The 22,733-nt window shown below is 40.5% G+C and overlaps 1 protein-coding gene across 13 annotated transcripts in view; it reads right to left on the bottom strand.

The window, feature by feature from the left end:
* The window catches only part of SGCD (sarcoglycan delta), a 401,695-nt gene that overhangs the window by 40,039 nt on the left and 338,923 nt on the right, over positions 1 to 22,733 (bottom strand). For all 13 annotated transcript variants that reach the window (XM_084536002.1, XM_084536004.1, XM_084536008.1 and 10 more), the window contains 3 exons: positions 19,564 to 19,651; positions 17,040 to 17,159; positions 2,347 to 2,419 (listed from right to left, as the gene is read on the bottom strand). In XM_084536002.1, coding sequence (XP_084392128.1) covers positions 2,347 to 2,419; positions 17,040 to 17,159; positions 19,564 to 19,651 — 281 coding nt within the window. The remainder of the gene's footprint in view (positions 1 to 2,346; positions 2,420 to 17,039; positions 17,160 to 19,563; positions 19,652 to 22,733) is intronic.

Here is a 22,733-nt window from a genome sequence, read left to right as displayed (position 1 = left end):
TACAGGAAAAGGTCTTTTAATGTCAAGCCAGCCACTGAGTCCATGTTTATAATGCTGTTTTCCTAGTGGTAACAGATAACAGCTCTAGACCCATAGACACCTTATGCACATACACTGCTATCAAAACAGGAAGGTGCCAAAGAATGTCACCCCTGTAAGAACTCTGTGCTGCACCCAACAGGCTCCGTTTCACCTAAGAGGCAGGCAGTGCTCCAACAAACTTGGGCATGCATACATGTAGAGAGAGAAGGATAGTTCTTGGTTTGGGGAGGAATAGAGCATTTGCTCTCAGGAAACCTTACTTTCTCTATACAATGCTACCCTTGCCTCTTTTCCTTTCAGTGTGGTGGAAAAAGCATCCATCTTTTGCCAAGATAAAATTTTCAGGAGCACATAAAATATTTTGGGACCTGTTGGGTCCTTTTCCAAAGTCAAGTCCTACTAAATTTCAATTATTTTCCCTTAAAATAAAATCACCAGATTTTTAAAACATGATTTTTTTTTTCAGACAGTCCACTAATTTCAAAGAAAGCCAGTTATCCGACAGCTTTCTACTTAGAACAAGTGAAATAACAAGAATTTAAAGCAGATCGAATATACTGATCAACCCCTTGCATGGATACCACCATTAATTCATTTCAATTTCATTTAGCTTAATTCTCTTTGGAACAGGAGCATACTCAATCAGATTAAGGCTACTTTAATTTACATTTGTCCCCTCTAATGTGACATCTTACATTTATTTGGATTAAATTCCCTTCCCACATTTAGAAAATTCCTAAGCAAGCACAAACTTGGACCTAAATCACTACCAGAAATGGGACCTGATTGTCTAAATCATTTTGATGCTGCTGGATATTTTATACAATACATGATCTTATTATTTGATCTTTTTTTTTTTTTTTTTTTTTTTCTTTTCCTGAAAATATCTGCAGTGATGGGCTGAGTGAGAAAGCCTTTGCCACTTGAACCTCACCCACAATTCCACCCAGCTCATGAGTGCTTCATTTGCCTGCTCTTCCTGGAGAAAAGGAGGGCATGTGTGCCCTGCACAACCCTCCCCTGCCCTCCTGGGGCTCCTTCCACCACAGCAGCTCCTGGAGCTGCCCCAGCAGCTGCACAGCACGCTGACCAAAGACCTAATTTCTTCTTTATTTTTTTAAAGGAAGTATACCAATGTTGAAAAAAAAACACCACAAGGTGGTGTTTATGACAAAACTCTGAGAAAGAGAACAAACTTTCATAATGAACTGAGTCACATCACTGGTGCACATTTGGTCTGACATGTGATCCCCAGAGTGCAGATTGGGAACAATTAGAGTGTTTCTGGAGAGAAACTGAAAGCTAGTGATAGACACAAGGGAAGGCAGCCAGGATGTTGTTCATCTTTCACGGTAATCTAGGCTGGACCACAACTACCCCCAGTATCAAAGCAGAGAGAGTTAATGAGAGGTTGTCTCCCATCTCTGTGCGTCCGGAGCAAATCTGCAGTGCTTGTACACAACTTCAGCTGTCTGAAGACTATTTTATCCCCAGCATTCTCCAGGAGAGGAGTGTTTGCAAACCAAGATATAAAGACAAGATGTCCTCTTCCATTTTTTCTGTCTTTCTAAGCAAGAATAATTTGAGCACTGGTGAAAAACCCCTACAGCCCTTTTGGCTAGAAGGTTCACTGCAGATTTAGTCATCATATGATCTTTTTTTTTTTTTTTTTTTTTTTTTTCCAGAGAGTAGTCATCAAAACTAACCTGTAGTGACCTTTTTTCTTCTTCTTTTTTTTTTTTTATATATATTTTATTTGTTTTTAATATTTTATTTTATATAATGCACAGCATTTATTTGTAGGAAAGCTGGTTCTCAGGAACTGTGCAGATTTTTCCCTCCTGATACACTGCTGTCAGCAAGAGGTATCTCTGGAAGTTTCAGCAGAGACATACGTGCACAGCTAGACCCAGTGTAGGTCAGAGAGGATTTGCATTTCTGCAAGACAGATAATGCTGGAGAGCATTACCATTTTGGCTATTTTTACACCCTGTGATTCAGCAGAGACTCCCATACCTCCCTGCACAACCAGCAAAAGATTCCTCTATTTCTTTGTTAAGGCTGAGCTCAGGGCAAGCAGAGTGTGTTACAGAGAAACGATGCTCTCATTACCCATGATTGCCTTTAGCTTGGTCACATTAGACAAAAACATGGAAGATCCCTTCTCTTTCATGGCATCCCCTTGGTGATGCCAGCCAAAGCAAAGCCCAAGTTCCTGTGCAAAAGCAGAAATGATGCCCAGCAATATGCACAACTCCAGCAAGGTGCCCCTGAGTTACCGTTAAACCATATTCCAAAGTTTACCTTAGTTCCTTGAAGGGGTCTGCCCTGACATTGGGAGTTTCTATAGATTTAGGGAACACTGTGCCTTCTGCTCCTGAAATCACAAAACAAAACAGAAGACAAATTGTAAACATTATAAGCTGTTATCAGGGGAGTGATTGTCAAATCATACCTAGGTGCAATTTAACCCATTCCCTGACCCCATTTCTCTCTTGCACACATCGCTTCTGTCCCCGGGAAAAGCCAGCCCTTGATTACCTGAAATTGGTTGCCTTGATTACAACTGGGAGTTGCCTGCAACCTGCACTCCTGGCTGTAAAAAAAAAGCAGCTGTTTGTACCCTGAGCGTGTGAAGTGTTTGCTGACCCAGTTGATGCAGTGAGCTTGGAAAAGATACCCCCTTGGTAACCAGATTTCTAATCCAGCTACATCCCTCATTAATGAACCTGCATGCATGTCAAGAAATTATCTTTTGCTCTGAGAGATACTCAAAGGAGAAAACCAAATTTCGGCTCAGTCACTGGAAGTGTCTCAGGTCAGGCTGTGCTTTTCCTGGGGAAAAGAAAGGAGGTGTTCTCTGGCTGAAATGCAGCAGGAGACAAGATTCTAGTCCCAGTCCAGCCACTGGTTTGACATGAGACCCAGAAGTCATTTAACTTCTGCACATTTCCCCTTTCCTGTACAGACAGTGGGGCGGACAGCACTATCCCAATTTGATGAGTGCTTTTAGATTACGAGCTGCAAACTGCTAGGTAATACTAAACAGCTTTCGTGAGTTTCAGGCCACTGTGATCCCCTGTTATGACCACCTGCATTACACAGGCTGGATGTTTTCACCCAGCCATTTCTGCATCGGGTCCATATTTTGTGACTGTCTCTTGAGGAAGATGTGCTCTTCCTATTTAATTTTTAAGCCAAAAACAGCCTATGTCATCGTCTGGTAAGCCTTTCCTGTCTAATTGTTCCTATTTTTAAATGTGTATCCAACCTGAATTGGTCTCACATCAGCTTTCAGCCACTACATTTTCTCGTGCCATTGCATGCCAACCAATGGGTCCTGCATGAACAGAAATCCCCAACTTCCGTAGCTGGTTACTGATGGGGACCCAACCACCTCAACTTTCTCTTGAAAAGTTGCATCTTTCTAAATCATTCCCTGTGAACATGAATGATTCACATTTTCTGTTTTTTTTTTTTTTTTTTTTTATCGCTCCTTTTCTGAACCCATTCCACTTCTAAAACACTCGAGACCTCAGGGCTGTGTGCAGGAGTCCCCAAGGGGTGTCACTACCGCTCCATGCAGCACAGCGGCATTCTCGCTCCCACTGAAACTTCCACAGCTAACACATGTGAATGATAGTCTTACCCACACCAGTGCACGAGAAATGTATGTTTCCTGATCTCTACAATATAGCTGCCTACTCATCAGTGAGCAAGTATATTCCTGAATCTGGACCTACGGTCTTGTATTCAGATTCAACGTGACCAATTATCCAATGCAAACTTTACCGGTGGCATTAAAAAAAAAAAATCCTTAATTTTTTCTTTGATAAAGCTATTGGTGCCAACTGCAGATCCTGACAAGATCTTTTAGATACACTATTTGAGATCTTTCTTAAGATGTGCTATTAAATTTGTTACTCTGGAAGTCAGCACTACAGAATAAAAAAATATTCTGAGATGATGCAAAACACACGAACACAACATCCTTCTGTAACTACTGTTCTAGGTGAGAAACACATGTGGCTTCCACACGACTGCTCCTTCCTTACAGTGAAATAGATTAACCGAACCATCCCACTGTGTTAAATGAAAATCAGAATAAAAATAAACACTCTGTAAAACAAAAAGCAACCCCTACTTTTTAACGGAGAGAACAGCAAAGTAATCTCAAAGATGACAAAAGCAGCCTAAAGTTTGAGGCTTTATACTTGGGAATTGAAATTGATCCTATGGCCCAATACAGATATTTAGCTCTTAACTTTACTATAAGTCTTCATTGTTACAAGTTGTCAAAAGCAGCTGTAACTTGCCAACCATGAAGGTTATTATTATCTGATCTGTCCTCTCTCAACAGTTTCCAAATGATTTAAGTCTCTGCTTATCCACACAATTGCCTTGGTTATTAGCTTTGCAATGAAACTTAGCAAAAGACGCAGCCTGCACATATCTGCATAATAGCACAATGATTTTTGAGGTGAGAAAGATGAGAAAGTGAAGCTGGAGAGATGCAGATAGATATTCTTGCACCCTTTCCACTTGCATTGCTTATTTGATGACTCTGTTTATGCGGGTAATTATGTCATTTTTACACACTAAGTGTATGATCTGCAAGTAACCAGAACTGTCTGAAGAATAAGGGAAAACTTTTGCATATTTCTAATGACCTGGAACTTTCCAGATGTTCATTTTTTTTTTTTTTTGAACACAGGAAGTAACTTTGGAAACAAAACCAATGGAGACTGCGATGTAGTCATTTCAGGAAGGCCGAAAATAAAGAAACCCTCTTATTCCTTTCATCCATCTCATTTTCCTTTCCCTTCATACAGATCTTACACCCTCTTTTCCTCTGTTCATCATTCCCAAATCCATGGAAGAGTCCTTTACGCACTGAGAACAGGAATGAGATTTCCAAATCTTTGTTTCACCCTTTTGATGTGAATTAGAAGTGAAGGCTACCTACCTTGATAAGGCTCACTGTCTTGACAGTATCACCTCTTATTATTCCCTCTTAAGAACACGAGCTCTCCCACAGGGCCGCCTGTCCCTGTCACTGTGTAGGACAGCAGCCACGAGGGGATGCTGAGGAACCAGGACTGAGCCATCCCATGCCTCCCTTGACTCTGGCTACCAGCAGCTGAGGGACACCTTGAGCTGGCTGTGACCACTGGAGAGACACCAACGAGCTTTTCTCACCTCTTTTTGAACCTCACTATCATTTTATTTATCCCCAGTTCTGTACCAAGGAACTCACAGCTGGACTAAATACTTTGCAGAAGTTCTTCTTTTGGTTTCAACTTGCTGCCTGCTGATTTCACTGGATGCTTGTTCTGCCTTGGACTGTGAGAAACCATAAATATCCATTCTCAAATCTTTTCTGGCCTACCTGACATTGTATATACCTCAAGCGTGCCCAATGCCACCACCCCTCTCTCTTTGCACAATGAAGAGCCTCAGTCTCTGCCCGGCAGCTCCCCAGATGTCCTCCATACGGACATTTGTGTCAAAGTCTGGCTCTTGGCCACTATGGAAGTCCCCAGCCAGGCTATGATAGCATCAGTGCTGGACTGTGTTGAAAGAGAAGTTGTTAGGCTGGAGGAAGTGACCTCATTTAAAATTTTTACTAAAGGCCTTGGCACAAAAAGAAGGAAAGTTTGGGGGAAATATGCTGTCGATACTGAATTAGGCCATCCTGGGTCTGCAGAGGAGGATTGGGATGTCATGGAAAAATAAATGAGTGACCTTAGGGAGTGGAAGAAGAGAGGGAGAAGGTGAAAGATAAAAATATGAATCTAAGGCCATATGCTTAGTAAGTAGTGAGGATTTCTGCTCCATATTGGATGCTTCTTGGATGGGAACATCCCATAAAGGGGCCAAGGGCTACTCATGAGTCATAGCAACAGGACAGGGCCAAAGGGAAGGAAACCATTAAACTGAAAGGGAACATAGAAACATAAAAAAAATAAAAAATCACATTTATTAAGAATCACCAATGAATCCTTGAACTATTAAGCAGCCTCCAGCTCATCCTCATTTGAGGAAAGTGCAGAGAAAGGAAATATTGTCTGATATCAGAAACTGAAAATACCTATCCTACAAAAGACTAGAAGGACTTGACTTTTTAGTTCAGCAGCATGACAATGAAAGAAGGATATGAATGTTGTGTATAAATACATTAGGAGGATAAATAACACAAAGGAAAAAGAACTACTGGCTACAGGCCAATGTTGGCACGAAAGCAAATATCAATAAACTGGTCCCAAATATATTTTGGAAGATAAGGAGGTGTTTTCTAGCCACCAGGGGAGCAAAAAATGGAAACAGCTTTTCTCTTAGAGTAGATGTGACAGACAGCAACAGATTTGACAAAATCACGATTATAAGGTGTGGAATCTCAAAACGAGGGGACAGGATTTGGAAGACCAGAAGGTGCCTTCCAGTCTTGCACTCCCACAGACATATTTTCAGTATTCCCTACCCAAGGAATGAGGGTTTTGGCAAACAGTACTAATGCGTGCCTCCCACTGTTCAAGAATTAGCTGTTACAATTTCCCTTCTCAGGCAAAGCTACTATATCCTTCTTCTTCCTTTACTAAGCATAAAGCAAATTTAAATTAACTATTGTATAACAGTGTCTGCTTCCTGAGTTATATTATTAAAAAATCTGCTATCTACCACAAAAAATGCATAGTATAAAATTTCCATTTCATTGCAAACTACTGAAAATATTTTTTCAGCTTATGAGACTTGCTGCTGCTAAGGGCAACTTACCTGCAAACGGCCAAAGACAGTTAGGAGAAAACAATCATTCAATTTGTATTTAAACATACTGTATCATACATCCCTAAGCAATAAACTGTTCTTTCTCACAGTATTATATCAGAGCGACTTCTATTAAAAGCCATACCTACTGATTCCTTCTTCTGACACTCTGTAATTTACCACCAATAAATGTTCATAAACAGTTTGACTGAAAAATCCATAAAGCCATTTCAGCTTTATTTTAAGTTCCATTTAATGTCCCTCAAAAATGATTTCATCAATGTGTTTCCATTAGCTGGTTCTCTGCCCAATAACTTAATTCCACACAATCAGTCAGGAACTTATAAAGCATATGACAGAATCTACCAAAAGTGTTCTGAATCTCCATAAAGATTCACTCTGTGAATGTTTTTTTTTTCCTCTCTGGTGCATAAGGTGTTGGGGAACAAATGTCCAAGACCCCTGTATGTGTTCACTTCATGTGAGAACAGAACGCAAGAGCTTTATAGCAAGGGAATGTTCAGTGTTCAGTCTCAGTTTTGTTTCTGTTTGGTTTTATTTGCATTTGTCTTCTTTTCTTTGAGAATCAAAAGAAAGGCCACACGAGAACAGGTCTGCCAGGTAAGACTGACTTTTCCATGGCACTTCAGGTTTCTTAGAAGCCCACTGCCACATCCAAAAGACAAGCCTGGCTGAGGTTGGACCACCGCAAGTGAGCTGCTGGAGTTACATCCAGCTTCTGGATCTCTTCTTGCCTCCCTCATTCTACTCTGCACCTGCTGTGGGAGCCTACAGTGCCACCAACACGTGGCTTCAGCAGCTTCAGTTCTTGCACATGAAGACACTGTCTTCTTGCTGCAGAGCACATGCCAGGCATGGCAAGCTGCCCTCACTGTTTCCAATGTGGAAACAACAAAAATAGTCAGTGAGCTGGACTTTTTCTTATTATTTATTTTTAATCCCAGTTTTGCATTGAAACAAAGCAGAAGCGTTATGTTAAGTATCTGTATGTTGGTCTACCAGTCTCCTGCTGAAGAGCATCTTTTGAAGCGTTAGCCCTCTTCGTCCAATTTGGAATTAACTGATCAATCTCATGAGCTTTGTGAGAAAAAATATGGGAGTTTACTAACATCCCAGCAAGGCAAAGGCTCTGGTGTGACCTCAGTAATGGCTGGATGTCAGTAAATCTGTAGGAGAGAAAGAAATTACAAATGCCCCAAGAAAGGAGCAAATCTCAGCTAGATCATGCATCTTCTTAGCCCGCAACAAATCCAACCAATGGAAAGTGGGAACCAACAGTTGAGCTTGCCCAGCTGCCTTTTGTTTTTCCTGTGCCCTGCAAAGGTTCCTGAGCTGAATGACACTGTCCTGGCACCTTCCCTAGTGCAAGGTGTCTCCCTCCAGCCAGAACGGTTCCTGCCATTATGATGGGACACTGCTCACATCCTGCTCCCTCTGTACAAAACTGTTGCTCTAGACTTCCACTGCTATCAGCTGGAACAGAGAGAAGAGTCCAAATGCAAAGTCACGATAGATATTTTTAGACCAATGATTGATGCTCTTGCTGTCAAGGGTAGGTGGCAATCAGCTGAACAGCACTCTGGGGTGAACAGAACACGAAGGGAGAAAAATCAGGTTTCCACTCAGGTGGAAATACACCTGGTTAGCCATTCCCCACTTTCCTTCACTTTCCTTTTTTTTTTTTTTTTTCTTTGTAAAGGACGCTTTCCTTTCCCACTTCACGTGTTCTTCAAGTAATAATTCCAGATCCAGAGTACACCTGAATATTACATATCACTGTTTTATAATGAAATCAGGATCTCAAAGGCCTGTGACGAACTTGGTGATTAAGTTGGCTTAAGTCTGTCTTCTCCTTAGCACACTACCTTAACATAGTACTGTGCAAATGAGGGGAGAAGAAAAAAAGATTTGTTCTGACTTTTTTTTCTAGCTAAAGTCAAGAGGCAATGTATAGCATGCTGATGATCTCCAGAAGCTACCTTCATTCCCACTATTATTGATCAGGACGCATTCAGCAATTTGTTCATGAAAATACTCATCTGATGAGGTTCTCTCCTCTGTAAGTCTCATTGGGGTAATATGTGGTAGCCTCAGGAAGGTGTCTGGGCAAACAGATGTCCGGGAAGTAAATCCAATACAATATAGGTAGAAATGATTTGTGCCCACTTCTTTTAATTCCTAGCTTTAAAAGCCTTATTCATCCCTAATTTATGTTTTTAAATGGATGAACATAGTAATTGCTGTTGCTCCCCTTGAATCCCATCAAATCTGAAATCAATGAGTGCTATTTCAGGGCCTAACAATAATAACATGGCTAGGTTAAGCCACTGCATTGAACAAAAGACATAAAGCTTCATTCATATTTCTTTCTAGTATAGGATGAAAATGGTTTATTCAAAGGTCTGTCTGATTACCTTCACTGTCAAAGTGTTGGGGAGTTGTTCTTTTAAGGACAATCCATATAATGAATCATGTACAGCATCAAATGTGTTTTTAATAAAAATGCAATATAAATTATTTAGAATCTGTTAGCAAATATCTTTTTGTCTCATTCACATCTATATCTGAAGGACACAAACTTCATGTTTTTGTCTTGGCACTGTATGCACATGGGGAGTGAATCAACCCTTGTGCACTGGGCTGTGGTTGAGTCATGCCAGATGGGAACTCCTTGTGACTCCAGCACCACCAGCTCTGCTGGGTGGAGGAGAAGTTATCTGACTCATAGAAATAAATGGAGCCTGCTTTTAAGCTAGAAAACTTGCAAACAATAAGATGAGCTGAAAGCTCTAAGATGAGCATGCAGATCATTAGTGGTGTGTGTGGCTGTAGATATGTTGAACTTCAACAGCCTAGCTTCAGTGGTTGATTGTCTGAGAAATACAAAGGGAATAATATAAAAGAAATGAAGGGCTTGTACCCAAACTGAGAAAATACATATGAAGAAGAGTTGATACAACCTACACTGACCTCTAGATATTTCCATCTCCTGTAGTTTTGGGGTCCTTCAACACTTTCTGCAGCTCAACAATAGCAATGTCATCACTGAATTCCTTTGAAGCTGTTCTTGGCATTCTTGTGTAATGTTGCAAAGAAACTCAGGAGAGCACCTGAAGTGGGAATACCCAGTGGAAATTTATCAAGGAGAATATTCTTTCTGCTTCAAACAGATCAGGGTTGTGAAGGCTGGGGAAGACACTTAGGAAATAAAACATAAATCTGCCACACTTTTAAACTTGATTTCAGTGCTTGGTAAGTGTACAGTATGCTCCTTTCATAATCCTTGTGACATTTAATCAATATTAATCTGATGGTGGATGATTCTTCTTTTTCCTTAAACAGGATTAAGGTAACACAATCTGAACACACATTTCAGCTTGGACTAGAAGCCTATACACTTTACATAAATTCTAGCCTTTTTTCCTGGGATGTACTTTGAAGTAAAAGCAAACACGCAAAAAAAATCTTGGTATATCTCCGTCCCGACACACATTGTTCTCCCCAACAAAAGACAAGTTTACAATCTGGATAAGTGGATTTTGTAGAAGAAGGGCAATGTTATTTGAATTCACCATTAAAAGGAATGGACAACAGATATACCTACATATACCTATTGCCCTCAAGGCAGCAAAGGGTGCTGAAGTAAGCAAAGGGTTCATTTGAGAATTGCAAGTTTGTTCAAGATCTGGTCATTTTAATTTCTTCCGTAATACATGGGAGAAAGAGTTTTTTTTTTTTTTTTTAAAGAAAGAATCCAAAAAGTCCACCCCAATCTCTCGGAGGAATAAACAACCCAGTTCAACGAAACCATTTTTTTTTGTTTGTTTGTTTGTTTGTTTTATTATTTTTCTGTAAGGGTTTTGAATCCCTTCTCTGTCACTTCTGATTATAGATTAAATCACTTTCTCATGCCTGACTTTTAGTTTGATACAGCAACAGCACAATTCCTAACTGAGAGCAAAGAAGAATTTTCTTGCGGTTTTAATCACTGACAGAAAAATGTTATTTTTTCGTGCTGCTCCTTACTTTTGCTGAACAAGATTGTGTTTCAGCACCACAGCAATGCAATGAGTGCAAAGAGATTTGATGAAACTTCACTGCCATGTCTGAATGCTACAGACAGTTGTTTCCAGCCTTGGTGGTGCCTGTGCTGAAATCTTCCACCTGCATTTGTCAGCATCTTTCCCTAGTTTCATCATTTTATTCTCTGTCCCTTTTCCGTAGGACCAATGACCACATGACAGCTTGGCAATTGCTTCAGGACTGCATTAGTATTACTGCTTAATTACCTACAGAGAGTGAATAGGGAGTGTTCATAACCGCTTCCTAAAGAAGTTCATACATCTTCAGCAAAAGGTCAAATGCCTGTCCAAACCTCGCAAGCAGCATGGCTAATACGGTCACGACACACTTGTTTCTCTTGCCAAGAGCACAGAAGGGAGCTCTGGAGCAACTGCTGTGTCCAGGTGCCTTTGAAGCAGCTATAGCAAGCAGGAGCTCATTTGCAACTGGATGAACTGGGAAAGGCCTCTGACACAGGGCTGATGGTACCGTGTTTGCTTCCAGAAGCACAGCATGGTGCCACAGCCATGTTTCGGCTGCACCAAGCCAGCTTTGAGTCAGTTGCAAGATGCAACTCCCTCTCAGCTGCTTTTGCATAGGAAAAAAATAGCAGTCGTAAAATATTTCAATCTGCAAAAAAATGAATATTGTATCACTGTTTCTCCTGAAACAGCCACCTACAAGCCTGTAGAAAGGACATTTTTTTTATTTTTCCACAACAGAAAGATCCAAGCTTGCCATTTACCCCCAGGCACAAGGTTGCAGCAGACACAATGGTGAAGCCAGAAAGTTCTGCTTCCTCTTTGTCTCAGGTCTGATTTCAACATTTGGCTACAAAAGTCCCTCAGTCTGCAATAAACAAATCGGCAAAATACCATTTTGCAACCATAATGGCTGCTGTAAGGGCAACTGTGCATGTCCCGACCCATAAGCAATCATTTCTGAAGAAGGGTGCAGGCAGCAAAAATGGGTGGTAATTCCTGGAAGTTGTAAAATTTCTATCTTACACCACCTTCCAAAATGACTGATAACAGTCAAATAGCCTTGCAGATGGCTTTCATGAAATATAACTGCTCTTGTACTCATTAAAGTTACTCTGCTGTAAATATTGCAGCAAACGCAAGCTAGAAAGAGCATGTCAAGAAGCTACTAAAATTGTAATATTAAGGAAATATGAATGGAGTTCTTTAACAAGGATGGTATTGCAACAGCAATTCTGCAGGATCTCTCTTATTGCTCCCAGATCAAGCTAGTACAATTCTCCCTAAAAATGTCTGTGGATGTGAAGCTTTTAAGACAGCAGGGCCAGTTTGCACAGACACATGTGTTAACCACGTTCATAAGTGGTGTTCTCCTTCTGTCCAAATCAAGAATGTTAAGGACATTACATTTTTTTTTAACCCTTCCATGGGTACTAAAACCCAGGACTTGTGAGCAGAAGGTGCAGCACAGAACAAGTTATCCTCTCACCCCGAGCAACAGAAAACACCAACCCAAAGCCTCCCATTTAAACAGATCTTCCTATACGACAGTCATGCAGTGAACCCTTCAGTAATAAGCATGGGCTATGTGGCTTTAACTGGTGATGTTTCTCCACTGAAACCTCTACAGTCCTTAATATATACCTCTAATAAATAAAATGCTAGAAACGTGCCTTGCGATCAGTTACTCCAAATTTACTGATAAATTTGCAATAACATTTCAACAGTGGATTCCCCTTTTCAGGTGCATTCCCAGGCAGCTGAAGAGAAACTAGTATAAAAAATACTCTCAAACTAATGTTTCTGAAAGTCTCCTTAGTGGCCAGCACTTACATGCTTCACATGCAGAAAGAGCAGGTTCAGAGCCCGGAAAAATGAAAGCCAGACTAATTGAGCTAGGGTTTGCCACAGAGAAAGGCCTTAGCCAAATTTCTGCTATTATGTTATATTAGAAGAAAAGTTATGCTGTGGTGGTATAAAAGTCTGAGTGAGAAGTACATTTTCCAAACATCCAGTGTGGGATCAATTTTTTGGAACAATCCTCACGTTCTTCTATTACAGACTAGGAACCTTTTAGCTTTGTAATTGATCCTATCCTTATCACAAGGAAAAAGGCAATCTTAGGAAAGATTAAAAAGTGTAGTTGATATGCAACGGGACAGTGTCCAACCCATGCAATCCTACCTCTCATGCAAACCATCTTCCACCACTCAAAGGCAGGGAACACAAAAGCCTGTAAGAATACATCCTTTGTGTTTTCAGCTCAGCTCATTGTAATGCGTGTGGATTGCCTACAAATTTTAGTATTTAAAAAATCAGTTTATAAATCCATCATAAATATTAAACACCAGAGTACCCTGGCAAGTTGCCCTGAACACAAACTTCAAAAAATAATCTCCAAAAGAGATGTCATGGCCCTTGGGAGAACTGACACTGGCATGTCATCAGATGTTGTCTTATAAGGCTAAATTAAGCATCTGACCAGATTTTAATTTCTGTAAAAACTCATGCTAATTTAAATTGCTTTAGATTTAATTAAAAATGCTTTTGTATAGAGATAATAATGTAACTCTGTTAATTAGTATCAAGTGGCATCTAGAGGGCATATTTAAAAACTAATCTGGAGAATAAATAGAGCTAATTAACAGTCAGAATAATGCTTTATGATTGTCCTTTGTTTATAAATGCTATAATGTTCAATATGCTATTAAATGAAATTGGTAATTAATGTATATCAAAGTTATTTTTAATGCTCTTTTAACTAAAGAGTATTTCTTATGAACCATTTTTCACACGATCTGAACATGTTTCGGTTTTGACGGGAGGGAGGCAGAGGGAAGGGGAACTGCCGTATGACGAACCACATGCGAATTCAATTAGGACCAGCTCATTCATCTCCCATAATGCAGACTGTATGCGTTTATGAGCCCGCAGGGAACATCCAGTGAGGCACTGCTTTGCATCTACTCTGTCTTTACCAAAGCAGACCACTGAGCATGGCAAAGGCGAGCCCAGGGAAGGTTTGTGGGCTCAGCCTGGGCACTTTGTGCCACACAGCACCCCTTGAGCAGCACCACAGTGCCATCCGGTTGGAAGAGTGGCAGCAGAGTCTGCCTTCAAAATCTAAACCTTGCAAAAGGAAACAAAGAGTTGCAGTCCAGAGGTGTGATAACTGCTCTGAGATTTATGGTAGCGTCTTTTCAAAGATCATGAGTTGCTCAAATGCTACAGGAGTGAGGACTGTAAAAGAAAGTAATGCTAAAAGTGAGGATGTGTTGCCATCCTATCCCTGGATGAGAGTGGAGGAGAGAGCTGGGCAATTGCAGGCACTGACAAATGAGCTTGGAATAAAAAGGGCAAGCTAGATTTCGCAAAAGACTCAGTTTCTACATGACTTTTTACGGGCAAACACGAGCTCCTTCTGAGTCATCTGGACAGCTGCTGAGCTCCCGCTTGGCTTTGAGTGGGGCAGAGGGAACTTGTGCTTGTGTCTGGAAAAGCTTATGTAGATAATATCAGAGCTGACCATGGCCAAAGGGCTCAGAGAACTGCACTTGTGTTCAAACAGAAGTTCCTGTTGTCCTCCAGTCTCATCTATGATGACAGGTTTGATGGGATTCACTAAATCAAACACAATAATTGAAGTACTCCCAACTGTATCATGCAAGCAAAGAAGAGAAGATCAGCTCTGTTGTTCTGTGTCCTTTAGTGGTTAAAATTCAGAAATAACCCCTCCAAAAGGAATTAAAATAAAAAGCACTTTTATTTGATAATCTGCACCATCCATACAATGCAATTTTGGAATCCCCATCAAATGCAACATACATCCAACTTGTATCTGTTTGTTATCAATAATTCTGTATATTCCTCCTTTTTTAATGCCTTGCTAATGTTGAAAACTCCTTTAGCTACCCAAATCAGAGTCTATTTCTGAAAAAGAACAGCAACTCTTGTCTCACGTCAAAGCTTCAGCATTACTTTGTAGAACAAACTTTCAGAATCAACTTTGAAGAGCATACAAAGAAAAAAGTAATTATCGTTAACAAGATTAAAAGCTAGCCACAGGTCCAATAACTGCTGCTCTAACCTCTGTGAGATGACTTTCATGCCAGATTGCAGACACACACTTCCTTCTGTAACAAGTACGTGTTCGGCAATAACAAGAACAAGTTGAGATTATTTACATAGTGTAGATAGGTGTCAGCAGACACATACCGGCAGCACCTGAGATCCCAAACACCAGAAAAATGATCAAAGGAATTTGTCTGTGTACTACAAGTTGGACTAGCCTCAAGTGCAGACAAAAACACTGGAAGAAATATGAACATATGGTGTAATACTTCCCAGCATGGCAAACAGCCATGGCAACCACTTTTGGAGATATAATTAGATCGGGGAAGCAAAGCTGGAGAAAAACAAAGCCAAGCATGAACTCTGAATGCATTTCAGTTCAAGGTCATTGAAATATTCACCACATAACATAATCTGTGATACCATTCTATCTTTTCTTTTCTGATAGCTCTGCAAAAGCTAAACAAACCCTAAGAAACACACAGTTGCAAAATAAAAATAAAGTGCACTACAGTGGCTAGCAATATTTTTGATGCTGTTTATTCTGGAGACTAAGACAAGGCAGAAATTCAAAATAACTATTAAAAATAATTGCTGGTTTCTCCAAAGCAGAAATCAAATAAGAAGCAATATTTTTGTAAGTACCTAATCTGAAAAGGAGCACTTGTAATTTGTAAGTAAAAGTTTGGTTTTGTTTTTCAAAGAATCAATTATATAAATCTCTCTCATTTTAAGTTTTCCAGGAAAACACTTAAAACAGTTGCTTTCTGAATTCATCTACCCTGCACAAAGACTATGATTACAGAGTTCTGAAGGGTGCAGTGTGAAGGGAGATTAGTAGAACATGGACTGTGACAAACACTCCCCAGCTCTGAAATACTGCACATATTTTGAATGGTCCTTTTCAAAGTTTCCTACTAAAAAAAGACACTTGTAACTTTTTGAAGTTCAACATTTATCCAATAAAACTCATCTAATTTTTGTATACCCGATGACTAAACTGGTCCAGTATGTGCCAACAGTGACTTACAATTCAAAAGAGCCACCCTTGGCCTTTCTACAAACAGGAAACCATCTAGAGCAGTGCATAGGGTAACAAAAAATGTTAAGGGTTGGATATGAAATCTCATTTATGATCCTTAGACACGAGCTTGGCTTGAACTGGAGAGCAAAAGAATTCAAGTTTGTATGAGGTAATTTCACAGAACTCTCAAATGCATTTTAAAATTCTACAATTACCAGAACCTTATTTTCTCTACAAAAAAAAAAAATATATAAAAAAATAAAAAATTAAACAATCCCAGTCTCAAACCCAAAGTATATCCCCAGTTTCTATGATGAACTACCAATATAAAGCCTAGCAGGCAGGTCAGCTGGGGGGGCAGACCCAGCGTAGGAAAGGAAGTGTTCAAGCTACCCTGTCTGTCTTGAAAGGAAGATGGGGATGGAGAGGCCACATCACAGGTAACGTGTGTTTCTCATCCCATGCATGGGACATTTAATCATACTCATAAGCATAGCTGGAGATGGCTCAGAGATGCTCAACATGGTTTCACATCTGGCTTAGGAAAGATTAATCTGTATAAATGCCAGCAAACTATTTGGAGAACGCATATGGGATCCTAGTTCATACCTACATTTTCACTGCAGGTCTCCCCCTTAGTGTTTGCTCTAGAATGAAGAAGGAACTGGTGAAAATTGGTGAAATTAAAAATACAAAGCTTGAGGTTTCCCTAAGTTCGGAGAGCGACTGCAGCAATGGAAGCATCCTTACAGTGATCCCACGCTGTCCCTCAACCTAAACTCTAGAGATAAAGTTGTTTAGTTTCCAAAGCTGGTTTTAAAGCTGCTCCAGATAAACCACTTACAGGGGAGTTTTTTTCTGCAGAGGAAATAACATGTTGTGCAAGTTAAGAAACTCCTCAGACAGAAACTCCTGACCATTATCTCCCCGGGGAAGATTCAAAGTGATAAAGACAGTGAAAGGCTTTGTATCCAAATGAAGCTTTCCACAAGCATGAAGGAAAGTCAGGCAAAACTATTCTAAAATTTGAAGAGGTACATATTAAAACAGCGATTTAGGAAGTAATCTTTTACCTAAAACTCTCAATCTCTCTGCTCCGACTACTACTTCATTGTCATCTGCAGAAAACAGCAATTTTCCAGAGAGGGTTTTCACCTCAAATTTTTGGCTGTGTGCTTCCACTGCTTGGGGACCTAGAGAGAAGAAGAGATTTAGCATAAGCTTTTAGTGAAAAAGTGTAAGAAAATCACACAGTAGCTTCATACATTTAATAACCCCATTTTCTGAGATTACCCTAACAGCTCTGCATGCACAACTTGCATCTGACACATCAAGCAGGGACGTCTGTGCTTTTCAGAGGGTGACTTCTCCATAGAAAAGGGTACTGTTTTCTACCCAAATAACAACCCCTTAACTCAACTATTTCAACTTTTCTTTCTTTTTTTTTTTTTTCTTCATGCTTATGCATGTCTTAAATTCACCATTAAGTTTGGCATAACTGGGAAATTTTTACAAAAAGACAGATCCACATGTGAAATAGCAATGAATGTAACCACGCTTTGAAGGCATTGGTACAGCTGTAAGAGGCATCAGGACTTCTGCTTCCTATGTTTTCCTGGTGCTGAAGTGCAAATGATTCTTGGTTTCATGCCTGTTAAGTATGCCTGTATTAAAATGATACTGGTGTCACGCACCATCCAATTAAAAAAAAATAAAAAAATAAAAACAAAAAATAAAAACACCACAACAGCAACAACAACAAACACCACAGGAACAAGTGTTTTGCTTTAAAGCTGCAGTTTAAGAGCTTGATCCCACCTCCACAGGGAGGTAACTCCTGGGAAGGGCTGAGGATTTCCATCTTGGCCCTGCAGAAGGATGAGCCATGAAGGGAAGGGAACTGTACGCAGGCCCAGATGAACAGCAGGGTCTCTCACATTTCAGCAAGTTTTTAGATGAGTACATCTTAGCTCTTATTTTAATTCCACTGCTTCTCCTGCAGGCTGCTGTGCAGTGCAGTGCTGAAAAGCCTCTGGCAAAGCATTTTGTTGTGGAGCCTGATAAACATCAACTGCCCAAACAAGCAATTCTGTGCAGGTCTGTGGCCGAAAGGCTACAAAGAGCAGGCCCTTCTGTTACCTGACCTAGGCTAAGCTTCTTACAAATTGCTGTCTAACAACCCTGTGTAACCCAGTCCAAACCACAGCCTCCCTGGATCATGCACTGCACAGAGCTGTGACTGGACTTTGCTGTACTTTGCCATCTTCCTGACTAGTCTCATTTCTCAAAAGCGAGTCTTTTCTTATAAGCAGTTTCTAACTCCATCTATACACAGTGTTTGCCTGCACAGGTCATCTGTATTAGCATCAGGGCACATACAGAGTCACGTGTGTGGTTTGGACTGCAGAAAGGTGAGATCCCTGTACATCTAATTCTGCAGCAAAACTTATATTAAAAAAAACAACTGCAGCCATTGTGAGAAAATTAAGTACTTTCAAGCTTTATGTTTGATTTGTGCCTCACTCATTAACTGCCTCCATACTCATCAGTGCAGCACACACAACACGGGATGACACCTTCAGTCCACTCATGAACCAAAACTGTTCCAAATGCAGAAATGAGCTCAGTGACCACAACATCACGCCAGGAGACGTCACTGACTACATCCTCCTGAGCTCTCATGAAATTAAGGCACTTAAGGGAACCAAATACCCTCTTGAAAATATATGCAGAACCGACAAACTAAACAAGTTCTTCAGAATGTGAGAATCTGAGAGCTTGGGGTTGAATTTATTTCCTTCCTCCAGGCAATTTTCATGCATGCCACTTAAATCATTGCTTACTGAAGCTGCATATTTAATTATTTAATACTGTGACTAGAGGCCAAAATGTTATTTAAGCAAACCAAACAACTTAGTCTCACATAGAAACAACATGTTTATGGATTACTGTTTCTGCCACAGAGCAATACTTCTCCCAGTCCCTAGATTAATCTCAATAAATAAATATCTATCCTATATCATATGTATGTATTATATATTAGTATTTTAGGCTCTTTCAACCCAAATTATATATGCATCCATTCAAAGGCTGCTGTGTGCTGGGGATTTATGAAACACCCATACACCCATCAAACACACTAATGCTTGGAAATATCAGTTTTCATCTGAAGAAGAGCATAAAAAGCTCTAAATTGCTGAGTGTCCGAACCCAGCCCCAGTCAACCAGCAGAGTTCCCAAGATCTTAGGCAAGTTAAAAGACTCTCAGGAAAATCCTGCCTGTTATGACAGAAATGTCAGCCTGCATATGTTCTTCTTGACCCTGAAGTCGTACAACTAACCTTTCTGCCTCTGGATTGGCTTTCAAATGAAAACGATGGTCTGCTTCGTTATCAGAAAGCACCAGCCAGCTGCCTCTCCAGCACAGCTTTCATGTCTCTAGCTTTGTTTCTACAAAGTAGAGCAAAGTTTTCATTTGTACTTCACAAGACACCTGGGCTCCCCTCCGGCGAGCTGTCGGAAGCCAGCGCAGCATCCCACAACACACCCTCTTTCATCTCGTCTTAACAACTCCATGCAGCCTTTCCCCCTCCTTACCTGTTACAAGGCGAGTAAGGACTTTAGTCTTCTCATTGAGGATGTTCACCGTCACATTTCTGGCAGACTGGAAGTACAGTGGGTTGCCCTGGAACGAGACCACGAGAGCACGCACGTGAGATGGGGGCAGGCAGCCCGAAACCAGCCTGCTCCAGGCACCTGGCTGCTGCTGGGCTGCCATCAATGACTGCAGAACTGGGGACGGGGTTGAAGTGCCAGGCTACCATGCTTGTACTCTTGTGTGTTGATTTGTGTGTGTCCCATCACTGCACAGTACTGATGTAATCCAGAATAGAATAAGCTTATCTGGAAGGGGCAGCAGATGAAGCCCAAAGCCAGGCAAATTTCCTTTCCTGCAACCTTGCACTCCTCCTCCAAGCATGCTGGTGCAAGGGGAGTTTTCTGAGACCTCTTATATTTATGTCAGCTCCTGATGCTGCATTAATTTTTATTGTCCAGGTTGAAACCATACTCCACACCTCTTTTTGGCTCAGAAAACATCTTAGAGACTAGCCTTGTTTTAGGGATGGTTAGCTTTATTGCCGGTGTAAACCAACCAACCTGTTATTTAGAACATGCAGATCATATAGGACCTGACCTAAGCGTCCTGAAGTTCAGGGTATTTTGGGAGGCTGATTACAGCAGTGCATTTCACAGTCAAATCTGCAATACTGCATACAGCTTGAGACGACTACGATGGGTGATTGCGTATAAGTACTTCACGGACACGTGAGTGAGCTGTGCCCAGGGAGCTCTGAATGAGAAAACCTTATTAACATATTGAAACTACCTTTGGTCCCAAAGCACTTATGAACCATCCAGCACTTACAACCACCACCATCCAGACTGGGAAGCCAGCACGTACTGCTTCATACCAGACCCATCTCATCAGGTCTGGAGATACACAAGACATGAAGCCTTCCCCACACCACACAGATTTCTTCCCATTTTTCATTTTTATGCTTTAAATATACCTCTGAAAAAGAAGCTAGAGCAGCTGTTAACACACAGGAGCCACACAGCTACCTGGCACCATCCGTCTCAGGTATTTCTCCCGCAGAGTGAAGCCAAAGAAAACCCACAGCGAAAACCATCTGGCTCCTTCTGTGTGGAAACGTGTCCAAGACACCTGGGAATTTGTGTTTTCTACAGGCAGCCCCAGTCCACACAGGTGGTTTTCTTAGGGGCCATTAGCCACCTAAGGCACAAACACAGGATGACCCCAACTTAAACCAGCCAAAAGTCTAACACGTGAGGTGGAAATTCACTGCTAGTATGTCTTCATAATGTCTAAAGCAAACAGCTGAATAAATTCTTTAATCAACTGAGCCGGAGCATTGGTAGAGAGGATACAACAGTAAGAAAAACAGCAAGGAGGTGAAAATTTGATGTTCATGCACTTCTTACATCAAGGTCTATTCCCACTGCTTCGAAGTATTTCCATTAGGAATGAACATTCAGGAGTGTATAGGTCAGGCATATTCTCTTGGCCTCCCGATTTTATAAGGAATATAATAAATATTTGTATAAATGCGATCTTTCTGGGTCATGGCAGAAGAACTACGTTGCCTGCATATAAAGCATAACAGGAGCACAGAAATGCACTCACTGGGGTCCTGTGATGGACCAGAGCTTCAAGAGGCACTTGTAGTGATGGGTGAAGAGTTCCCAGCAGCAGTGCTTGAAGAAAAAAAAAAAAAAAAAAACAAAAAACAACACATAAAAATACCACCCAAAACAACCCCACGTGTGAACAAATATTCACAATAATTACATTTGTGGCTTTAAGTATTTGTGCTGCATGTACCTAGGAGATCAGCCTTTCAGAAAAAAGGAAGGAAGAAATGGGATTTATTTGTTCAGTTATAGCTAGACCATTATGGCTTCATTCGGACTATTTGCAACTAAACTATAATGCAAAACTAAAAATAATAAAAAGAAAGAATTCTACATAACAACTTCCAGACCTCGGGCAAGTTTCAGAAGCTCTTGGTGTCTCTGTCTCCTCATACACTAAATAGGTTAAAAGGATGATTTGTCCTTCTGTGATATGTTTTACAGTATCTGAAACTGAAATATTATTAATAAGTTACAAGAGCAATAGAAATGACTGGTAGTGATTTTGCTTTTTTTTTTTTTTTTATAATTAATTTTTGTGTTCTTTTCCCAAGCACCTAGGAGTTAACGTTGATTACCATTTTATGGTTAATAGCATGGATAAAGGATTACCTTCACCTGAAGACCTTTCTCCTCTGGCATTAATTCACTGCAGCCCTAACCAGAGACCTAATTTGAACACCCTTAGGGATAGCAGCTTACTGCTACATTTTCATTTCACATGTACAGATGAAGGATATTTTTAAAGGCAGACAGCTACAACCCGCATGAACTATAGCTGCAGATGAGATTATAACCACTATAAAAACACGCGATATGTAGCACAGAAAGGTCACATTTTTGATTTGCACTATTTGACTTTTGTTTATGGAGTTATGTAAACACAGAGTGTATTGAAAAGGCCAGGAAACCTTCTAGTTCAAATTAAGGTAGGAAAAATCATTCAAGCCCCATGACTGGCTGGCTTTGAAGCTCTGTTACTGTTCTTCATAACAGGAGGTTCACTACAGAAGTAGTGCACGATGAGCCAAGTAACCGATATAAAAAGAGTTTCAGAAAAAGTTGCTCCAAAGAAGTCTTACAAGACAAGCTAAGAGCTGGCACCCACCTACGGAAGACTTAAAATACATAATCAGAACTTGAAACGCTTATCCTAGCACAGTCATCTCATTCACTGATTCAGAGCTCAGATTCATGCAGCCTTCAAAAAACTAGATTTCTCTAATGGAAGAGTTATGTTTTTATTGGTCTGCAGGGAAGGAACATTTCAAGCACTTAATGCAATGCCCGCTCTCATTTCCATAATTCTTCTTCCATTAAGTAATGAAAAAGAGCTAAAAAAAATTACTCCCTTCTGCTGAAAATTCTGCAGACTTTGTGTCCATCATCTTCTGTTTACAAAGGTAACAACACTGACATATTTTACACACTGAACATTTAAAAAACAGTCCCCTGTTGCAAGCTTAGTGATGATGCCAATTTCCTTCAATCACGTAGGAAAAAAACATGTTAAAATATTCTTAAAGAGGTTAGAAATTATAACTGAAAAGTGG

The sequence above is a fragment of the Aythya ferina genome (genome assembly GCF_964211825.1).
Source record: "Aythya ferina genome assembly, chromosome: 14".
Taxonomy (NCBI): Eukaryota; Metazoa; Chordata; class Aves; order Anseriformes; family Anatidae; genus Aythya; species Aythya ferina.
The sequence above is the reverse complement of the archived record's forward strand: the minus strand, read 5'-3'. Positions and strand labels throughout refer to the sequence as shown.